At 44.2% G+C, this 23,642-nt stretch overlaps 1 protein-coding gene across 1 annotated transcript; it reads right to left on the bottom strand.

The window, feature by feature from the left end:
- Positions 1 to 886: 886 nt before the first annotated feature.
- LOC147897188 (patellin-6-like) lies at positions 887 to 4,576 on the bottom strand. Its single transcript, XM_087381311.1, has 4 exons — positions 2,310 to 4,576; positions 1,918 to 2,042; positions 1,559 to 1,703; positions 887 to 1,399 (listed from the first exon to the last, which is right to left on the bottom strand). Exons 1-4 carry the CDS (start codon positions 3,624 to 3,626, stop codon positions 1,145 to 1,147), a joined length of 1,842 nt encoding a protein of 613 aa, XP_087237437.1. The 5' UTR covers positions 3,627 to 4,576; the 3' UTR covers positions 887 to 1,144.
- Positions 4,577 to 23,642: the final 19,066 nt, after the last annotated feature.

The following is a 23,642-nucleotide window of genomic DNA, read 5'->3' as shown; positions in this document are numbered from 1 at the left end:
AGATGGCCGTCAGCCATTTTTCCCACCAAGTGGGGGAGCGCCTCAGCACCCAGATCTTGTTGAGGTCAATCTTCACATTATCCTCGAGGGGCTTGCTACTTGGCTGGCGCAATTTCATTTTATCTAAAGTGAGACCTCAGACGACGGGTGCAAGCAAGGGCAGTGTGCAGGGCGCGCCGACGCGCCCAGGAAGGACTTGACCACGTGGGCATGCGAACCTTAGCATGCTGCAACAGCTAAGCTCGCACGGCCCGTCCCATCAACCACCACCCCTCCCTTTCCCCCCTCTTGTTGATAACTAGCCTCCAATGCGTGCACGCAATCGATTTCTATTCATACAAATTTCCCGGGTACCCCCACGCCTCTTTTCGATGTGCCCTCCCCCCTTCCCTTGTGTCCTTTGTGAAACCAGGGGCCACAACCCACGTTCTACGTTGCTGTCTTGCTTGCTGGCATTAAGTTTTAAAATGCTATCCACTTGACACAACACATCCCTCAAAAATCAGGACAAATTCTTGGCGCAACACATCCTTCAATAATCAGGACAAATTCAATCCACAATACATACAGTTCCAGATTCCAGAGCCAAAGAATGAAGAGAATCGCACTTCTATATTAGAAAAAGAATACATAGCAGAGGAAAGAATCGGATCAATGCGGTACCACCACCCAAAACCAGATGGAGAAAGAATCGCGCTGCTGAAACTGAAATGACCGCTGCAAAATGCAACTATGGACACCAGACAAGCAATTACAAGCTACATACTACTAATGGAAGCCATGCTGGGTGGCATACCCACAGCAAGGTGTACAAAAGCATATAGAAACTTCACACAACCTGGCAAAAGGAAGCGCAAGGACTTCTGTTGTGGGAGGAAAAGGTATGTCAATAAGATGGAAGTATAGGATCAACGTGAGGTGGTAGGGGAGGTAATAGAGAAGAACATCGGATCCCAAACAGGGTGGCCACATAGGTAGGCAAACTTTATTAAACAAATCAGTCAAACAGGGAGGGAGGGGGGAGCTGATTGGGTCAAAAAATCTCATCTGCAAAAGGTATGGAGGGTGGATCAAAGGCAGCAAAAGGCTCTGGGTTAAAATGAGGAAACAAGGGCAGTTGCAGCGAGGGGAGGATGCCTAACACTCAGCTGGAGCTCTTCACAGTATGCCTGAACACCGCAAGCCTCTTGCGTCTCGAGGCTGTATTGTCGATTGAAAGTAGCACCTTGCCTGGCTCAGTTGCCTTGAAAGAATTCCTCAATGGCTCCTCCGTGGATGGCACCTTCTTCGACTTCTGAATTATCACTGTGTAGCTTCCTTCTCCACTCGGTACAAATTCTTCTCCATAGACCACCTCCCACCCCACCACTGCAACATCCCATACCACTGTGCTGCCAGCCTGCAATAAGGCACAACCATAAACGCTTTCATTAATAACATTTCACAACACAATACATACTGGCCACTGCAATAGCATGCTACAAAGCCAATCCCAGAAATACAGGAGTCCTGTCAATTACAATCTGACCACCCTGCCCATCTTATGCTGTCTGCATACCTCTTCCACAGGTAGCTCGATTGTTTGCTTCTCTCCGGGTTTTACAACCATGTCTTTGACAGGAGCCTCCACACCCTCGAACTCGGTGTCATTGGGCCTGCTGAGGCCACCATACTGCAGAGGAACGTTCTCGGGAGAGATGTACCTACAGCCCAAACGTTGCTTTGGATGAATACGTGCACCAACGGATTTTGCAAAAATTTCAGTGATACTAGCTCGAGCCTCGAAGCCTTATACCTTGATGAATCCAGGAACATTCCCAAACTCATCCTCTAAAGACACAACATAGTGCAGTTTCAATCCCACGATAGTCACTCATAACATTGAAAACCATAAACTCCACCAGGGATTAGCCTTACTTGAACAACGTTTCTGTAACCTTGCCAGGCCTGGCCACCACGACCTTGCTCTTGGATCTGGGGGTCACAATATTGCTATTCACAGCAAACAGAGCTCCGAAATACCATGGGACGTTGATGAAGATCTGGACCCATAATCATCAACAAATAGAACGATATCACACACACGTTGCAACATATATAGCTTTGGCCAGAACAAACATCCTGTGATTGATACGAAATTCCTTTCCTGAAAGGGGAGGTCAATCTTGCAGGCAATAGAGAATAAACCACAAGAACACACAAACGTTGTTTGATTCATCAGCCATGCCTTACTGATGCCAACCAGAAGCAGAAAAACAGAGTACCATCATCGTGAAGATCGAAACCCAAAAACAGAAAAGCTCCCTCACTTGTTTGGCGACCAGCTCGGGGTAGTTGTCTTGGAGAATGTTGAGAGCCTTCTTGGAGATGTTCCTGAGCTTTAGAAAGCCGGGAGAATCCTTGAAGTCTGTAATCTGAACCATCGAGTGCACACCGCTAGCACTGAAGTCGAGCTTCTGGATGCTCTTCTCCAGCACCTGGATTCTCCAGCGCAAGAAATTCTTGAATTGGGCATCGTCCTCAAAGGTCTTCTGGTAGAGCTCCTTGTCCTGGAAGATGCCATAGTGGTTGTAGCAGACGGGGTGGCCTTCTTTATCGCAGCCATACATGTAAGCAACGGAATCGTATTCGGTGGTGGGAGTTTCTTCTTCCACGATGCTGTCGGCGTTGAAATCCTTCCTCCACACCAGCGTCTCCTGCAGCATCCCGAACGCATCGTTCACCTTGAAATCTCGAGCTCGTAGAAACTTGAGCAGGATCACATCGGTCCGATCGTCGCCCTTGGTGGGAAGAAGAGGAACTCCCCAAAGAGCTAAGTCCTCCAACGATGGAGAATCATCCTCGATCACAACCTCCCTATCCGTCTTCTCCACCTCCCCCTCCGCCTCCACTTCGGCTACAGGTGCTTCAGCAGCTGTCTCCCCCTCGTTCGCGACCTCAGCTGGCGCCTCCCCGGATTCCGGCGGGGGCACCTCCTCCTTCACAACTTCTTCCACTGCAGGAGGAGCTTCCTCGACAACTGGCGCTTCTTCTGTTACCGCAGACGCAGCCTCCTCCGTAACAGCTTCTACAGCAACTGGTTCTTCGCTCGGGGCAGCAGGAGCCTCTTCAGCAACGGGTGCCTCCCCTTCTGCTACTGCGACTGCTGCTGCCTCCTCCTCGGCCTTCACGACCTCCCCTCCTTCGCCGGTTTCTGCCACCACTTCCTTCTTTTCTATTTCCACCTCCCTAGTTACCTCGGGCTTCGGAGGAGCAAGAAAGGAGTTCGCCTTGATCGCCTCCGAGATCTTCGCCTTCAGCTCTTGAAGAGCTTTCTTCTCCGATTCTTTCAAATCTTTCACGTAGTAGCTTTCCTCCTTGAAGGGTAAGGCTGGCAGAGCGGGATTCAATTCCCTATCGGCCACAGCCTCCTCCCCTTTGCTCTCCTCCACCGTCTCTACCGTCTTCTCTTCCGCCTCGGTGGCTTCTGCACTCACGGCCTCTTTCTCTTCCTCGGCTGCGACTACGTCCTCGTCCACAACCTTTTCAAAAGTGGGTTCCTCTATAACTTTCGTTTCGACTTCCTCCTTGGGCACCTCGGAACTTTCAGGAGCCGGAGGAACGACCTGCTGAACTTCTTCACCCATGGCTACGTGATAGGTAGCTGCTACCTCTCAATCAGCTTGGAAGAGGAGATCGAAGTACTTCGCCTGATCGCTCAAACGCAAGCCCTCGTACTCAATCCTGCACTCGAGGAAAAGATGATCGAACTAGGCAATCAACGGCTCCTTATTTCTGGCTAACAAGCGCATCGATTGGGAGACAAGATGTTCGGATTCCTACCAACACAGAGATGCTTCTCTGCGCTGATCTACAAATTTTGTGGGCCGAGAAAGGGAGGAGGCCAGGTGAACGTGTGTACGAGTGGCAGAACGGTTAGGAGGTAAGGGAGCGGTTGTGAGAGGACGAGGCAAAGAAAGCACGGATCAACTGCTGCAATTCTGGAGGTCTGACAAATAGAGCTTCATTGGCTCGCTAGCATTCGCTGGCTTCCTTAAAATAGCTCAGAGGTATATTATTAGCAAGACCTTTGTAAATAGCTCCGGCGGGACGGCGTCCCCGGATTTCAACTATCGATAAAACTGGCAAATGAAGCAAGGGCGGCAGCTTCTGTATGAGACGACAGCTCAGAGAGCACAATCTTATCCTCCCCAATCGGAGGGGGAAACTCGACAAGGAAAGCAAGCAAGGAAGCGGCAAAGGCAAAGGCAGGGGCAAGGGCTTAGGCAAAGGCAACAGACAGGTAGATGAGGCCAGCGAGCAGGCAAAGGGAGGGCCAAGCTCGAAGAACAGACACGGGAAGGAGTGATCGCGATGAGCTTTCACACTTGGGCAGGAGATTTGAGCTGAAAAGCAGGCTAAGCAGTGGCACAGCAAGCTGCCAAGCTCAATAGGAAGCAGAAAGGACACGGGTGCAAGGCTAAATTCAAAGAGCAGCGGCAGGAAGCGTGAGCTGAGAGGGATCAATCAAGCTTCAGAGCTTGAACATAAAACAGAGCTTTGAACAAAAACAGAGCTCCAACAAAAACAGAGCTTGAAACTTCCGTCAATGCCAATGAGAGGGACGAAATCTCCGCCGTCCATTCTCTTGCTACTTCGCATCTGGGCCGTCCATCCATCCTTGGCAGCTTGCACATGCACCTATCATCGACAAATTCGTTGTCCCTAGTTCACTAGGCTCGGCCCGAGGCTGCAGGCTCGGTGGCCCCCCCAACGCCTTTTTTGAAATCAGTAGCTTTCGGCGCCCCGGCTCGGTATATGCATTATCATCGCTGTCAACGCCCAGCAACGGCACCCGGCACCGAACCTCCCAGGCTCGGCAAGGGGCCCTTTCCCACGTCAGCACGCCACCTCATCCCCCATTTCCATCCAACGCGATCCACCTCATTCAGCACTCATACGCCCAGCCTGGAAAGCCTTCCACCCACCCACCCATGTGTCTCTGTGTCCCCTCCGCCCCTCACACCTAGCCACCTAAGAGTATTTCCCCATGCCCCCAAAAACCCGAGTCAACTCATCTCGACATCTATCCACAATTTGGCAAAGTAATTCCCACCCGTCCGCGCGAGAGTCCCATGGACATCGAATATCTCCGACCTTCGCTAGCGAGATGCCAACCTTCATCGCCAAATATCACATCGACTTTGTCGATGTGCAAGGATGGAAGACAGAAAAGCCACCGCAATATATGCAATGCAGTCGAGAAGTGCTGCCCCACCCACTCCCCCCCACACCTCATTAGGTAGGACATAGGACTATCCATTCCAGCTTAGTTTTCAGGTGCATGGGGACCTCCTCTAAATGTGCAACCCTCTATAGTATCCTTCTCCTTCACCATGGTGGTAGAGCTTTTGTGGGCGAGTGTAGCCTAAACATATTTAAGAACTATTTATCTTTAACAATGATATAGGATGTATGGAAAGACCTTAATGGGAGTTAGTTGTGCAACCGCTGATGAGGCGCGTCTGCAAGTTAGCAAGCAACTACCATATGTAGTTAGTTAGTCGTTCGACTCATGGATCTGTCACGCAGTTTTTCGAATGCGGATATGGTGTTGTTGATCGGGCTCTGTTTTGCCTAGTTCTATGCCTACTTTATATGCGGTTGTTACAGAAGCATTTGCAATATAAGAAATATGTAGTTGTTCACTTCAATTGATCATCTCTATTGCACTCAATCTTGAGTTGTGTTCTCTTTCGGAAGCTCTGAATGCATTCATGAAGATACCATATGTTTACTGATAGGTAGATTTTGGGATCTAATCTTTACCTGTTACATTGGCGATCCTACAAATAAATTGGGCATTTTGACCGAATGCGGCAAAGGAGTTGAAAGATGAAGTAGATAGTCAATATGTCAAAGTCAGAGGTGTTCTACCCCCAAGGGGATGGACAATTAGAATGACTGAATCAAATCCTGAAACAGTTAGTGGTCAAAGAGATTAAGTCAACACAATCTGCACCTACAAGCAATTCGACGCTGCAAAGCAATTAGCCATTGTTCAATTGCAAGCATGAGAAGAGAGAGCATATGGCTCCTTCGTGCAAATGCTGTGGAAGCGGAGCGCATGTGGTAGAAAAAGCACACGCAGAGTCTAGTTGGTGGAACGAGAACCTTCAACGCTTGCAGGGGGAAATCAATATTCTCTACCGTGCTCTCCAGTCGTTAAGGAAACTCCAACAAACAACTATGAACGTTGGGAATTGTGAAGCACTTCAGGAGATTATCAACAATGTGCGGAAATTAATCCGTGATTTGCAGCAGAAGAGGCAAGAATTCTTCGTCGGGGAATCAGGGAGCATTGAGGCAGGCGTAGATACTTTAACCTGAAGACCGAAGGGAGAAAGAGTCAAGCAATCTTACAGAATGTTCATGGAGAGAGTGGTAGCGGATGTCAAACACAGAGGAAATGGAGTCATCTTGGCGTATCAGTTGTCTCTAGTTTAAAAGGGCCTGAGCAAGGGGTCGTCTTGATGCAAATGAGAAAGGATTTGGCGAGACGGTTGGAACGCAGGGAGAGGTAGGAGAACCATCCATAATTCAGCCAAAATTGGATGAAACCCGTTCCGAGTTCGAAAGATGAAGACTGGGTTCCTGGGAACACAGCGTCCAGTGAGGATCCCTCCACGAGTTTAGGAGGAACTTCAAAATACCAAGATGCAGTTAATGCAGAAAATCTCACATGGTCTCCATCAGAAACCTTCATTCGAGCAACTTTTGGATACCATGCAATAGTTGGGCTGTATGTAGGAGCGCAAAGGCAATTGTTTGATCCACTCTCAAGCAAACCCAGCCCAAGGAGAGCAAAACCAGTGGTTCCAATCATTCCAACAATCAATATGCAGAACCCCAGAGTCCGCTCTGCTAAATTCAATGGCAAGACAAAAGAAGACCGTGATAGTCACATTGGGCAATTTGAGACCCTATGGGTAGCAAGTGGTTTCTAAGGCCAGCTTGGCAATGCAGTCAAAAGAAACAATTGGCAGCAACCTTGGTAGGCAAGGCCATGAGTTGGTTCATTCAATATGGTATGAATCACTTTCTGGACTATGATGCTCTAAAACAAGCTTTTCTGTCAAGATTGACAAGAGAAAACACCAGAAGCAATCCTCAAGAAACTTCGACAATTGAAACATAAGGATCTGTTGGTAGAAGACTATGCCTAGAAGTTTCGAAATCTGAACCAGAGGCTAGCCACCACCGTGCAGAGACCGACTGAGGACCAATTGGGGGATTACTTCTTCAAAGGGTTAAAAAAGGAATTGAGAAGTGATGTGGCAGGAAGGGACATGTTGGCAGGAGCCAACGACTTTGACAACATGGTCGCAACGGCACAACGTGCAGAACGGAGATTTGGTATGACCAAAAGCAAATCAAAGAAGGGGAAAAAGAAGGAGGCAGAGCATATAGATTCGGATTCAGATTCGGACGAAGACTTTCACACCGAGAGTGAGGATGATGATGCAGAATCCGAGTCCGAGGAAGATGATTCGGATGCTTCGGATGATGAGGACATGAAGTCCAAGAGAAAAAGGAAAAAGGAATCCAAGAAGGGAAAGTCCAAGGGGAGCTCCAAGTCAAAGAAAAAGACAAAAGCTTCCTCAGGGGACAAAAAGCTAGAGAAAAATATAAAAACACATTTGAAAAGTATGGGGCTATCAGAAGCCGGTTCATCTGAGAAAGCTCAATGTGAGTTTTGCCTCAAACGGAATCATGACAGTGCCAATCGCTAGTACAATTCGAATTATAGGGGGCAGTTGCCTCCTCATATGCAAGCTGTTGTAGCAGCAGCACAACCACCTACAGCCAATCAAGTAGGGGTAAATGAGAATGCTAACCAGATGAGAAGACCAACATATCAAAATTGGGAAAATAATTCTCGACAAGCCAATACAAGTACTGCATAGAATTGCACATATTGTGGAAAAGCTAGACACAGACAAGGTTCAGGATGTGAACTCTGGTGTAAACATCGCAATGAGAGGGGCATCCCAATTGTTCAATACCAAACACGATCACAAACGCAAAATGCACCTCGTCCACCACCAGCCCAGGCCAATGCTGTGATAATACAGCTCGAGTAGAATGGGGTAGGGGAAGGATCAGGAAAATTGAAGCAGACAGAAGCACAAAAGAAGAAGGATATGGAGCCAGTATTGGCTGTTTTATGTGATTGCTCACGATGTCAGCAGGAAATTGACATGTTGGAAGGAAAAATGATTCGATAGCACTGGTTGTAACAAGGTCTAAAGGACCAATCCCAAAGGAGGAAAAAATACCAATGGCAGACAAACGTAAACACCCAATTGATTGGGATGAGCAAAAGAAAGTTTGGCATGAGGTTCTTAAAGCCTTGGATAAGTTGAATGCAGAGAAAAAGGTTAAATGGGCATTGATGGACACCACACAACCTATGCCTGCCCAAGGGAAAATGGGTGTATCAGTACAACCAGCAGAGAACAAAGTCGAACCTCAATGTGCAAATCCAGCAGTGATTGAGGTGGAACCAAAGGAAGATCAGGCTGACAGGTAAAGGGAGCATAGTACAACCTGAGGTATCTGATAGGCCAGACAAAGGCCAAAAAGTAGACATTGTGAAAAAGAAAGGGGCTTGCAGAGAGGCTCAATAGAGGATTGGCATGCTTAAGGAATCAGAAAAGGAGGTTACAAGGGAACAAGAAGAAAAGTTTTTCACAGCCTCTGCTCAAGGTGAAGATTAATATCACATTGGATTAGCTTCTTAATCTGGTACCGGAATTCAAGATGCAGTTGTTGGCTAAGTTGTCAGTTGACATGGGGAGCCTAACGGATAAGGCGAAAAAGGAAGAGGGAGAGTCTTTTGAAGCTGACCTGGCTATGAATGTAGCAAAGATAGAGGCTATGGATTATACTGTACCACTTATTCAGGTGGATTATAAGTCACAGATGATACCAGATATGATGGGAAATGCTCACGAAACCTAAAATCCTTGAAAAACATAGCAACACTCTTCAAAAATACGCACAAACTCTCAAAACTCACAAACGAAAGAGACAGAACAAGCGTGTTGGGTACAATCTCCCCCCATAGGAGTGGTGCTCTCCTTCCACCTCCTATGTATTTATGTATATTCCCAAAAAGCTTCCAAGCAAAATCATACAAAAAGCCTCTGTGCTTTCCTCCATGCACCCTTTTACAAAAAGCCCATCCACCTTCTAGAATAGCTGGCTTTTTCTAAAAATAAAGCTTTTTCTAAATTTAGTTTATACATTTAGCCAAGCCACTAATATTCCAAATTTCAAATATGTACATAAGCTTTTGTAATATAAAAAATTAGGCATAAGCCTTATTCATCCCCGCATCACTGGAGTTATGCCTACGTGCCTAAAATATGGCGAATCATGCTTGCCAGATGCCATTGCCCGATCAATTACTCTTCCCCTGGATTCGCACGATCAATAGTAATGAAATATTTCAAGCATAAGATAACCTTGGAATTAATCACCACAATCAATCAACCTTTCAATATTATAGCAACGCGAAATCAATAAATTACAGATGAATGGTGCACACATGTGACACATACCATCTCATGGTGCACTTGATGCTACACATGAATAAAATCGTACGGATGGTGCACACATGCTACACATACCGTCATCGCATAAGTGGTGCACACAATGCTACACACTCATACAACCTGCAACCGTATATCCAACCATGTAGAAGCACACATGCATCACTACGGAACAGCAAGCACACATGCATCAGCTGCGCGACAAAAATGTTGGATCTCACTAAACTAAATACTGAAGGATTAAATTAATGGGATAATTCTAATTCTCGTAACATCCCTCTTGCTTGAAAACGCAATTGCCCTCAATTGCGCGACAAAAAAGTGGTTAATAAATCAGGGTATTGGCGAAAATATCGCTCAGGCATCCACTTAGCATCCTCAACAGGGTGGTTCTTAAATGTAAGAAGATAAATAGGATACGAGTTTCCACGTCTCATTTGAGTGATTTGTTGATCAATGATCTGGTCTGGCTCTAAGAGCTGGGTCTCTCCTTGAAGCAATGGTGCATCGTCTAAAATAGGTCGAACTGGTGGGTCTCCATGGAAAGGTTTCAGGAGGTGCACATGAAAAGAATTATGAATTTTTCAATCGAGTGGTAATTCGAGCCGATAGGCATTGTCATTAATGCACTCCAAAACTTTAAAGGGACCATAGGATTGTGAAGAGAGTGGGAGAGAAGGAAGGAGTCTCACTTGCAGCCTTCTCACATACACAATGGGAGAATATACACAAAGGTGGAGGCTAAAAACAGTTTTCCTCTTCTTAGTTGTGAAAGCCAAAAGAACTCTAAGTACAAAAGAATAGGTGAACCCTATATGTGGATCTCAAACCAAACTCAGCTAACAAAGGTGGCATACTAACTGAGCCACTAACTAGAGTACATAAAGATAGCTGTCATTCAGCTATTATTCATGGGCAGTGTACCAACCGCATCTGTAGCTAACAAGTCGGTGACATAAATGCATAACGGTCACCTTGGCATATCACGAGTGGAGCTCCATATCTCAACACTCCCCCTTGAGCTCAATCCCAATTCCTGCACACCAAGCAGGTCTCTGAACTTGTGCAGCTTCTCTGTGCCCAATGCCTTCATGAATATGTCAGCTACCTGATCCTCTGTGCTGACATAAACTAATCAATAATACCTACTAGAACCTTCTCCCGCACATAGTGATAATACACCTCAATGTGCTTTGTTTTTGCATGATAAACTGGGTTATTTGCCAAGTGTATACTGCTCATGTTATCATAATAAATGACAACTGGCCCATCTGTAGACTAATGCATATCATAAAGTAGTTTATGCAACCAAGCTACCTCACATGCAGCCATTGCTGCATCCCTGTACTCAGCCTCTGTGCTCGACAAGGCAACTGTAGGCTGTTTCTTGCTGCTCCAAGTGACTGCAGCACTCCCAAAAGAGAACACATATGCACTGGTAGATCGTCTATTAGAAGTACTACCAGCCCAATCAACATCAGTGTATCCATGCAATTGTATCTAAACCCCAGTCTCATAAAATAGTCCATACTGCAATGTGGACTTCACATACCTCAGTATGCATCTAGTCGCATCCAAATGTGGTTTCCTTGGAGCCTACATAAATTGACTTACCAAACCAACAGCATAGCTCAAATCTGGCTTGGTAATAGTCATATAAATCAAACTTCATACTATGCGTATGTACATAGTAGGTCTTCCAGAAGCTCACCTGAATCTGCACTCAGCTTCACATTCTGCTCCAAAGGAACTGAAATAAGCTTACAGCCTGTCATCCCATATTTGGATAGCATGTCCAATCCATACTACCTCCGTAAGAGCCATATCCCACTTGTGGATCTAATCACCTCAATGCCCAAGAAGTAACGCAGCTCTCCCAAATCCTTCATCTCAAACTTCTGCTTCAATAGCATTTTCACATGAAGGATATCTTCATCACTATCACCTGTGATAATCAAATCATCAACATAAATGACAAGCAGCATGATACCTTTCTTTGTTTTTCTCACATAAAGTGAGAAATCTACCTTGGAAATCTGAAAGCCAATAGTGACAAGATAGTGTCCTATCTTGTCAGACCATGCTCTGGGTGCTTGCTTCAAGCCATACAAGGCTTTCTTCAACCTGCAAACAAACTCAGGATGAACAGCATGGACATATAGACCTCTTCTTGCAAATCACCATGCAAGAAGGCATTCTTTACATCCATATGATGTAAAGACCATCCCTTTGATGCAGCCATAGCAATGATTGCTCTTACGGTTGCCATCCTTGAAACCGGATTGAATGTTTCTTCATAATCAATGCCATATGTCTGTGCATACCCCTTGATAGCTAATCTTGCCTTGTATCTGTTCACAAAACCATCTGCATTGTGCTTCATCTTATAAACCCACTTGCAGACAATTGCATTCTTGTGTTTAGGCAAAGGCACCAATTCCCATGTAGCATTTGCTTCCAAGGCATCCATTTCTTCATCCATGGCTTTCTCCCATTTTTCTTTTCCCATGGCTTGCTCAAAAGAAGTGGGTTCTGGTTCATGTATCACTTTGACCATATAGGCATAGTGAATGGCTGTAAATCCATCATATTTCAACCTATCCACAAGATACCTAGCTCTGGTAGACCTGCGCAAAATAGGCTCACTACCAGGTGCTCTCAAAACATCCCTTGTCTTCCTTACTCCAGGTGTAACAACAAAAGGAATACCCAACTCATCATCAAGGCTCTAATCTGAGCCACTGGATTCACCATCCACATAAGAGTGACCTGCATTCACATCAACCATGGGCTGATCTACTTTCTCTTTTCCTTTTCGTGATACTTACATCCCACTACCTGCATTGCTTTGAGGAGATCCTCTCTCCATTTGCCTGTCCATGGCGAAGTATGTGAACCACTGCTAGAGGACACTACAGGTCCACTAATATTTTGTGATTGCTGCTATGAATTCTGTGCAGAATTACCATTTTATGCATCTACATCATCAATCACATTTATTGGTTTATACTAGCTGCTCATCTCATCAAAAACAACATCTCTGCTCACTGTAAACTTAGAGTAGAAGGGTTATAGCATCTATACCCTTTTTGCTGTAGAGAATAACCAATAAAGATACACTTCTCAGTTTTTGGATCCCCAACTTGGATCTCAACTCATCTAGCACATGAACATAGGCAATTCAACCAAAAACTTTCAAATGAGAAATATCTGGTTTCCTACCAGTTTACCTCTCCTCTGGCGTCATCCCATGTATTGCTGCAGTGGGAGTCCTATTCATTATGTAGACTGCTGTAGCAACTGCTTCAGCCCAATAATAATTTGGCAGGTCTTTTTCGTTAATCATGGCACGAGATACCTCTCCAATGTGCCTGTTTTTCCTTTCTGCAAGTCCATTTTGCTGTGGGGTATGACTGCATGAATATTGCTGCTTTATGCCATGCTCCTGCAAGAAACTTGCAAACTCATTTGAGAGGTACTCTCCCCCTCCATCTGACCTTAGGCATTAATTTGCAAGCCTGTTTCTTTTGTAATCATAGCTTTAAAAGCTTTGAAATGCCCAAACACTTCACTTTTCTTTTTCATAAAATACACCCAAACTTTTCTGCTGTAGTCATCAATAAAAGTGACAAAATAATGACAGCCTCCAATAGATGCAGCTTTAGTAGTCCATACATTAGAGTGGATTAATTCCAATGGCCTCTTACTCTCTTGAACATGTCTAGGAAATGGTTTCCTTGCTTGTTTTCCAAATTGACAGGCTTCACATACCTTATGCATTTATGCAACCTTGAACTTAGGCAATCCTGCAACAATATTTTGGGCCTGCATTAATTTAAGTCACTGTACATTAACATGACCAATGCATTTATGCCAGATGTCAATATTTGCAACTACACCGGTCCCATGTGCAAACATTGCTGCACTCAATTCAGTCATGTTCACATCCAACGTAAACATCCTGCCCTTCTTCTTCCCTTTTGCTATCAAGCGACCTTGATTTTTCATATCCTCAACAAAGCATCCATGAGGATTAAATCTGACCTGCAAGCCCTGCTCAACCATTTGACCGACAGAAACCAAGTTCTTGGTGATATTCGGACATAAAATACATCAGACAGGTATTTCTTTTTTCCATCCTGCATAGATAAAGGAATTTTACCAATCTGCACAATAGGATGTGCAGTATCATCACCAGTCTCCACAAATCTTGGTCTTTCCATTTTCCTTGCATCCTGCATCCATTCTGCATGACCTGTCATGTGGTTTGATGCACTTGAGTCAACATACCACATGTCATTGCTTTCTTCTACACTTGTCACAGAATTGGTCACGTGCTGCACTATAAACAGATGCTCATTTCTATCATCACCATGTCTACTAGAGGATACATAATTGCCTTGCTGCAATTTTTCAGTCATGATGTCATTCTACTTTTTATAGCAGTCTTTAACCAAATGACCCATTTTACCACAATAGTAGCATTCAACATTGTTGTTTGCATTTTGGCCTCTATGCCATTTACCACGACCTCTTTGGCTCCCCTTGCCTCTAAAGTTACCACGTCCTCCTCCATAGGACTGTGGTTTTCTTGAATTTGCTACATATTATGATTTCTGCCATTGCCTCCAAATTGGCTTGCTCTACCTCTGCCTCTACCTCTTCTAGCATTTGAGTAGAAGACAACTTCTTTTGAAGTTCCTCCTAAAGAAGATGCACCACCATTTCTCTGCTCTTCAAAAATTAGAAGAGCAATCAACTCCTCAAAATCAGGAAAATTCTCACGAATGGAAATGGATGTCCGGAATTGTGCATAATCCTTTCCTAGACCATTCAAGGTCACAAAAACAATCATCATCTTCCACTGGCGACCTAATAGAAGCAAGTGCATTTGCAATCTTCTTCACCTTCATGTGGTAGTCATTGATGCTCATATTTTCTCTCTGCACATTATGCAACTCTTGCTTGAGCTGCATTTTCCTGGCTTGCATATTTGTGCTATACATTTTTGTCAAAGTATCCCACGCCTCCTTCGACGTGCTTGCATCATCCTGAATATGCACAATCATAGAATTTGAAATACTGATAGATAGCTAGTGCATAACTTTTCTGGCTCTCTCATGCCAGCCTTTAAATGCCTGCAACTCCTGTTGATTAGGAACATTAGGAATAACTGGTTCTTGTTCAGCTCCAGTAATGACCTCCCAATAGCCTTTTCCCTTAAGGAAATTTGTCATTCTAAACTTCCATGCTTGGAAGTTGTTCTTATCAAGCTTTTCAATGACAATCTATGAAAGAGCATCAGATGCCATTACAGAACACTGCAAAATATTCTATCACTGCAAAAAAACACAACTTCTGCCTCACAAGGGCAGATCTACAAAACTGATGAGAGTGGTATTTGACCACATAATCACTTCCTAGAAACGATTATGCATCAACAGGCAATAAGAATGATTCTTTCACTCCCAATATCTTTGCGCACAGGCATACGATGTAATTTATGTGATAACTTTTCACCGACTGCAAAATAGTGGTCGCACAGCAAAAACAAGGCACTTTCTTGAGTGCCTGCGAAAAACTTCCGCCATTGAAACGGGCCCCGAAATGGCCTCGAATCAAAAAAATAATTTTGCCAAGGGCTTTGCCTTCTCCCGTAGCATATACTACCCTCTCGCCACACCGCGAAGGGCATCCCAATCTGAGACAGTGTACTCTTGCACTTTCCGGCTGTGGTACCTGTAGAGATTTGCTCCCAAACTCAAAAAAAAGGAAAGCAACATTGATCCTCTTACTAGGACACCACTAACTTGGTTTGCTTTCTTGAGCTCCATACCACGAACCGATCTCTGATACCATGTGAAGAGGGTGGGAGAGAAGGAAGGAGTCTCACTTGCAGCTTTCTCACATACACAATGGGGGAATATACACAAAGGTGGAGGTTGAAAACAATTTTTCTCTTCTTAGTTGTGAAAGCCAAAAGAACTCTAAGTACAAAAGAATAGGTGAACCCTATATGTGGGTCTCAAACCAAACTCAGCTAACTAAGGTGGCATACTAATTGAGCCACTAACTAGAGTACATAAAGATAGCTGTCATCCAGCTATTATTCATGGGTGGTGTACCAACTGCATCTGTAGCGAACAAGTTAGTGACATAAATGCACAATGTTCACCCTGGCATATCACGAGTGGAGCTCGATATCTCAACAAGGATTTAGGTGCAAACTTAACTATAGGGTGTGTCTCAATACTCTTAAGTCTGCGCTTCTCAATTCGTAACATGACTAGGTCACCTTCAACAAATACAACTTTCTTTCTACCCTTGTTTACACGTGTAGTATACACAGCTTGAGCATGCTCGATATTCTTTTTGATAGTAGCCAAAATGATGGAGAAATCTTCAGTAAATCAATTAGCAGCCTCTACTTGGTGCTTAAAGCAGGTCAATGGAGTAGGAATGGTCTTTCCATAGACAATTTGGAATGGAGATTTGCTTGTAGCAGAGTGCTTAGTGTTGTTGTAGGCAAATTGTAATATGTGTATAAATTTGTCCCATTTGCCTAGCTGACTAAACACGTAAGCACGTAACATGTCACAAATAGTATTTTGCGTGACCTCGGTTTGGCCATTAGACTCGGGATGAAAAGCAGTGGAAAAATCTAATTTCATACCAAGATTGTCAAAGAGTGCGATCTAGAAGTTACTACAAAATTTACTATCCCGATCTGACACGATTACTTTTGGAAGACCATGGTGTATAAAGATGTGTTTGATGAACAAATGAGCAGCCTGAACTGCGGTCAAGGTCTTCTTACAAGGAATAAAGTAAGCCTGCTTGCTAAATCTATCAATGATAGTCCAAATCGTATCAAAACCTGAGCTAGTTATAGGAAATCTAGTAATAAAGTCCATAGAAATCAGCTCCCATGGGCCATCAGGAATTGGTAAAGGCATAAGTAAACCTTGATATTTGCCCTTGTAGCTCTTGACTTTTTGACAAATAAGACATTGTGCAACAAAACTTGCAACATCAACTTTAAGCTTAGCCCAGAAAAAATCTTGAATTATAGTCTGATACGTAGCAGCGACACCTCTATGTCCCATGTAGGGTGGTGATGTACCTCTTCTAGTACCAAGCGTCGAAATGGTGCAGTGACACACAAGCACTTTTCGTAGAATAGATAGTCATTATGAATGGAATATGAGGCCATAGGGGTGCTATTAGCTTGCTTAATCTTATGCCAAATTTCTAAAAAGTCTCGATCAATAGGATAGTCTACCTTCATAGGCTCGAAAGGGTCTCCCTCAATGAATGAGATATTATTTATGCTAGGTCGACAACTCAGTGCATCGGCAACTACATTGTCTTTGCCTGGCTGATATTGGATCATCGGTTTAAAACTATCAATAAAGGCAACCCATTTAATGTGCTGATTCGAGATCACTGGCTGAGTAAGGAGATGTCTAAGACTCTAGTGATTAGTCTTAATGAGTAACTCAGAACCCATAAGATAGTGTCTCCAAAGTTTAAGGGCATGCATCACAGTGGCTAATTCTTTATCATACGTGGAACCGTTTAGCTCTATTGGTTTTAATTTACATGACTTGAATGCAATTGGATGGTTATCTTGCATGAGCACAGCCCCAAAACCCTGTCCACTAACATCAGTAACCATGACAAAGAAGGGTCTCGTAAAGTCCGACATGGTCAAAACTGGTGTGTGCATCATTGCACCCTTAAGTCGTTGAAAAGCTAAAGTGTGCTGCTCACCCCAAGCGAAAGCACGAGTCTTACACAATAGTTCGGTCAATGGATGTGCCTTGTGTGCAAAATTTCTAACAAATCTGCAATAGCAACTAAACAGACCTAGAAAAGATCGTAACTCATGGATATCTTTAGGCTGTGGCCAGTTCACTATCACTTCTACCTTCTTGGGATCTACTCGAATGCCCTCAGCTAAAACAATGTGTCCAAGATATTCAATTTCAGGCTGGAAAAAAGAACTTTTCTCTAGGTTGGCATACAGTTGGTTTTCACATAAGAGAGAGAAAACAAGATCCAAGTGTTTCTCATGTTCCTCTCAACTCTTGCTATTAATCATGATATCATCAAAGAAAACTACCACAAAGTCTTAATAGGGTAGGAAGATACAATTCATCATTACAAGTCAAATGCTTGTTAAATTTGTTCAACTAAATTCAGTATCCAAACCTAGTTTCTTGAAAGGGTAGAACCTCTAAGCCGGTATCAACACCCATGATGAATACAAAAAATAGCCATCATCATAACGATACCGATACATAAAGAGAAATCTATGAGCTCATAAGAAGATGGGGGTTGGCACTAGTATGATGATCACTTGGAAGTTGGTAGAGACATCAAGCCTAAGAGGGGATCAACTTTGCATGAGGCTGTAGTGGCATAAAGCCTATGATAGAGGGTTGACGGCTATTGCTATGTGTGATCCGTTGTGGTCTCCTAGCTATTGCCCTACACCAAACAAATGTCACTATCATTTAAGTCAGCTATTCCTCCTAAGGAAAGGTCAGTCGGCTATTCCTCCTAAGGAAAGGTCCCCTAGTATGATCTATGCCTTGATCTGTCGACAAGTCTCTCGTGACTCTTGCAAACAATGGTCTCTATAAAGTTGAGCTTCACAGGAGCTCTCAGAGTGCCAACAACATCTTGCATGTGTGTAGCCATAAGACATCCTCTCAGATAACCTAGTTCACCTCGTAATATGTGAGAAAGATGAAGGGAGCCTCAATATGGTATTGGAAGGGGGTAATCTATTGTGTGGAGGCCTAGGCTCTCAAAACCTTTGCATGTACATACATACTAACATCTTTGGTCAGCATCAACTATCGTAGCCATGGATGAAGATAGGGCCAACCACAATAGCCTACGTCGCTCCATACTATAAGAGCCACACTCCCTGACACAATAGAGGTACACGATAACCTGAAATACTAAATCAAGCTAGAATGGGGATGCTCCGAACTCGGCCAGGACTATCTGATGTCAGACTAAAGGCTTATTGCAAATCATCCATGAAAGTAAGAAAACCAAAAGCCTCTCACTCAAGCCCAATCTATTTCTCAAAGTTTTGGCCCCCAACAAGGGCTACCATACATGTTACGCTCAAGTCGAGGTAACATGACCTCGGAAGGGTCAGTTGACATTTTCCTTTAAAGGATCAATGTTTGTATTATATTTGTTTGGGCTTCATGTAAATGATAAAAAAGGAATGAAGGTCAAGGTCCTTGGTGAGGGTGACATGGCACTAGACTAGGTGGATCTAAGGCTAGGGGACCTAAATTCATGAAATGTGCCAAGGGGCAAATAGTTTTAATGATATCCCAAGAGAGGGGTAAATGATGCATTAAGGAGGGACCCTAAAATGAAGACATGTAACATACTAGATCCATCTAGGGAAATTTGGGGCTTGGTGGAGATCTTGTAAGCAAGAGCTTGAACGTTAAAAAAAAAAATTTAGTGAGAAAGCTTACGACCACTAAGATCGGCTGGGAGGATAATCGATGTGTCAGCGCCCGTGATTCGACATAACAAGCTAGGAGCAAACTAGTTTTTGCATGTCATTTGGTATCAGAGTGCAGATTTGGGATCATTTCGAGTTTGGAAGGCTAACGATGAATTAAGGAAGGATTTCCAATGATTTCCAGTCGGGATCAGAGAAAAAGACTACGGGTAGTTCATTGTCTTGGGAGGAGAATAAAAGAGACGTACCAGATTTGGTATCGCAAGAGGTTTGGGACTGGCTGGGCATATGACGATGGACAATACGGAGCCCAAATTCTACACAGATCATAATTTGGCAGTTTGTCAGTTTGGGTAGCATTGATGAGTAGCACGACGAGAGCTACTGTGTGGTCACGAAACTAATTGTCGCAGGATTTGGTAAGGTATTGTGATTCTGTTCTTCAACCTACAGCTAGCTTAGGCCATGGAACTGATCTAGACATCCACGACAAATCACTTAAAGGAACTCTGGCTTTTGATATCTGTGTTACATGGAGGTCCTTCAACGTTATCGATGCTGGGTGAGAAAAAAACAAACATAGTGCTGTGGATTTTGCAAAGTCATGGAAATGAAGAAACCTGCGAATGTTTCAGGCCAGTTTGTGAGACATCGCTGATCTGTTCATGGTGGTAGGGAATATATGATCACGCTCTTCTTAGTTCGCAATAGCTCGTCAACGTTGGGGCTGCATGGAATAATTCGATTAATAGAGGACACGTTGGTTAAGGTCATTGGACCTTAAGGTCATTGGCCACATTAGCTATGCAGGACAGATTATAAATGCAAAATGGGTCTCCAACGAGGGTGTAGCTGAGCCACAGTAAGAACAACTTGATCTCTCTATGCTACATGAATGACCAGAGGGTTTTCTATGGCTTCTAAGTTTATTAGTCTCCGTGTTTGAGTTATTTTGGATTGCAAGAGTTTCCCTAGTTTAGGGAAAAGTGGTTTTGGTTACAGTGTGATATATGCTTTGTTAGCTATAAATTTGGAAGTTGGACTTTCGAATTGTAATTATAGTTTCAAGCGGTGTTTTATTATTTAAAAAAAAAAAAAAAACACACACACACACACACCCATTGACCTAAATGGAAGTAGAAGAAGAAGCTTCCAGGATGGATCCCATAGAGTCAGGAGTCCAGCGAACCCCGCAGGCGTCGCGCCCAGCAGGTCATACACTATCTGGCAGAATTGCAATGTTAGAGGATGCCTTGCAATAGATTTTAGCACAGCAGTTACAAACAAATGTAGGGCAATCTGAGCTCAGGAAAATGGTGCATAGTATGTCTGCTAGACCATCTCGTGAGGAGAAAGGTAAATCTCCAATGGAACCGGAGTCCAGTGTTCGTACGGTATACTCGTTAAATAGTGAATGGTCGGGTTTAATACAAGGCCTCGCAGCCATGCGCTCCTGTGTGAGAAGCTTCGATGGCATGCTGGAAACAGTAGAGGACAGAGGCTGGATGCTAAGGAATCAGGGTTGTCATGGCCAGTGATGATAATGGGCTTCATGGGCTTGCTCTTATATAGCCACCAGTCGTAGTTGGTTAGACCCAATTGGGAGACTAAACCAGTCGACCCAAAATGACCGGCTAGAGGTCGGTCCCAAAATAGGCCATCGACCACATGTTAGAACCGTGGCATAGAATAGAGCAATTGACTTACGGTCACTCGGCCCAGAGGCATCCGGGATCATCTGGGGCTCCAAACGAGCCCCGCAGCCTGAGAATGGGTTGCCTTGGGAAATGCTCCATCTACCCTTAGTGCGATCAGTCGTGGGATGCCTTCCTACACTTGCATGTAGCCTAGTTGGCAGTGTGCCAACTCTATCTGAAGCTGTCCAGCCATTAGGCCACACATGGCCCCCATCTAGTGTCGAAACCACGACCTACCAGATAACCGAGCTACTCAAATGTCTTCTCCTCATATGGGGGGCTTACAAGTAGAGTTAGCTGGTTCTCACGTAGTTACATGAGAGTGGAGCATTGATATCTAACAACCCCCCTCAATGTCCACCTATAAGTGAACTACTTTTTCGGCCCACGATGAAGATGCCTCTCTAGCAAGTCTCTTCCAAGAGCCTTCGTGAAGATGTTCGCAGCATTCTCTGTAGTCAGACTCTGTAGTCAGACAGTACACCAAGTGAACCTCTCCATCCATGATGAGCTCGCGTACAAAGTGATATTGAATCTCAATGTGTTTTGTGCGAGCGTGGTACACAGGGTTCTTGGCAATTGCCATGCAACTCTGATTGTCACATGATAACTGCATAGGCTTGTTCTGCACTGCACCCATGTCCCCTAAAATCCTCCTCAACCGCACTGCCTCACAAGAGGAAAAACATGCTGATTTGTACTCAGCCTCGATAGAAGAAAGAGCAACTATGGGTTGCTTCTTGTTGACCCATGACACAGCTCCAGATCCAAGTGAGAAATAGTAACCTGTCACTGATCTTTTGCTATCCACGTCTCCTACGCAATCCGAGTCACAGAATCCGGTCAAGGTGTTGCCCTTGGTATAGGTGATGCCATAATCAAGTGTGCCTTTGAAGTATTTCAGCACCCACATCCCTGCCCTCCCAATGGTTCTCCTAGGGCTTATTGGAAAACCTGCTTAGTACACCAGTTGCAAAGCTGATGTCCTTGCACAAGTGAATCAAACTGCCCACAAGCCTTCTGTACTTCGCTTCGTCCACCAGTGGTGATGAATCCTTGTTTGAGAGCTTCACGTCAACCTCCATAGGGGTGCCAACTGTCTTACACTCAGCCATGCCAAATGCCTTCAGCATACTTCAGCTGTGAGATGAAGATTTGTTTTGGCTCTTGCCAAACTTTAATCCCTAAACAGATATGCATCAGTCCGAGGTCTATTATTTCAAACTCTCTTCCTAGCAATTGCTTTGTCTACGAGATCTTCTCTTCATGGTTCCCTATTATGACAAGGTCGTCCACATAAAGGACCATGATCATACACCTGCCTCCTTCTCTGTAGATATACAAATTCGCATCAGATGGGCTCCTCCTAAACCTGTTTTGCTAAAAGTAGGCATCAATCCACTGGTACCACGCTTGTGGGGCCTATTTCAGCCCGTAAAGTGCCTTCTTTAGTTTACAGACTTTACCTTCTGAACCGGGGATCACAAAACTTGGTGGTTGTTCCACGTATACATCCTCCTTGAGATCTCCATTTAGAAAGGTGGATTTTACATCCATCTAAAACACGGCCCAAGTTTCCTGTGCTGCTAAAGCCAAAACACTGCGAATTGTGGTTAGTCGAGTTGTGGGAGCAAAAGTATCCTGATAATCAAAACCATGTACCTGTGTGAATCCTTTTGCCATGAGCCAAGCCTTGTACTTATCCAACGTGCCGTCGGACTTGTACTTGGTCTTGTACACCCACTTGGTGCCGATTACCTTGCATTTTGGTGGTCAATCCACAAGGTCCCAAGTGTTGTTCTTCATTATGGTGCCATACTCCGGGAATGAAAAGAAAAGTAACATTAATGGCAGCCCGGGCTTGGTCAAAGTCTTCTTTGAACCCAAAGCAAAGGGAAAAAGTGAGGAGAAAAGGCTTGTGTTTTGGATGCCTTTAGCCTCATCAGTGGAAAGATTGTCTACGAAACAAAGATCGTCGGATGGCTGAGATGGTGATCTCAGAATGTGACGTGGAAATGCGGGGAAGTCCTAGAGCAGAATAGATGCAGATTCAGCTAGCGGGATCTTCTCAAAGGTCAGTACCTTTTTTGTTATGTGTGTCTGTGCTAAGTTAGTAACTAGTGCACCTGATAACATCCTGTCAAAGCCCGCAGCAGCGGGGTATGTAGCCTTTAATGATATGGAGTTAATTAAGATGAAAGGGCAAGTAGCTATTCATGATGTCATTGTGTTGTTTGACTCAGCATCAATGCATAATGTAATTAACTCCAAGCTTGTAAAGAGGCCGAAACTAAAGACTAGCCCATCTGACTATGCATATACAGTCAGAATGGCAGATGGAAGTTCAACTGAAGTATCGGACCAAAGGGTTACCTAGTTGGAGCTTCGAATTTAGGACTATGCTGAGAAGCTTGATTTTAAAATGACTAAGCTTGCTCATGCAGACATAGCCCTGGGTAAGGCTTAGCATTCTAGGAAGAATCCAGCCATAGATTGGAAAAAGCACATTTATCAATTCAAGATGAATGATGTTCTGTATGTCTTACGTGGTGAAAAAGATATACCTCAAGGACCGTTGGTTTCCGTAATGGAAATTTGAAAAGCTCAAGAAGAGTTTTTGTTTCTTTGTACAGCATCGGTAGAGTCGATTGATGATTCTTCGACTAGCACTGATGTTGTCCAAAATGGAGAGATGGCCAAGCTAGCTGATCAAATAACAGAGGAGTTCTCTGATTGTTTTAGGGATGAGCTACCTTATGGGTTACCTCCAGAGCGGAATGTTCAGCATAAGATTGAACTAATCCTAGGGGAAGAACTTGTAAATAGACCTCCCTATAGGTTGAGTTT

Source organism: Dipteris shenzhenensis, chromosome 11 (assembly GCF_047967505.1).
Source record: "Dipteris shenzhenensis isolate YYH24624 ecotype China chromosome 11, Dip_SZ_1.0, whole genome shotgun sequence".
NCBI classification, from domain to species: Eukaryota; Viridiplantae; Streptophyta; class Polypodiopsida; order Gleicheniales; family Dipteridaceae; genus Dipteris; species Dipteris shenzhenensis.
Note: the sequence above shows the minus strand (reverse complement) of the source record. Positions and strands in the feature narration are given on the sequence as shown.

Coding starts and splice junctions, on each gene's coding strand:
- LOC147897188 (XM_087381311.1), bottom strand. CDS start 3,626: ATGGGTGAAGAAGTTCAGCAGGTCGTTCCTCCGGCTCCTGAAAGTTCC. Junction 2,043..2,309: donor CCGAGCTGGTCGCCAAACAA/GTGAGGGAGCTT, acceptor TTATGGGTCCAG/ATCTTCATCAACGTCCCATG. Junction 1,704..1,917: donor GTTACAGAAACGTTGTTCAA/GTAAGGCTAATC, acceptor TTTGGGCTGTAG/GTACATCTCTCCCGAGAACG.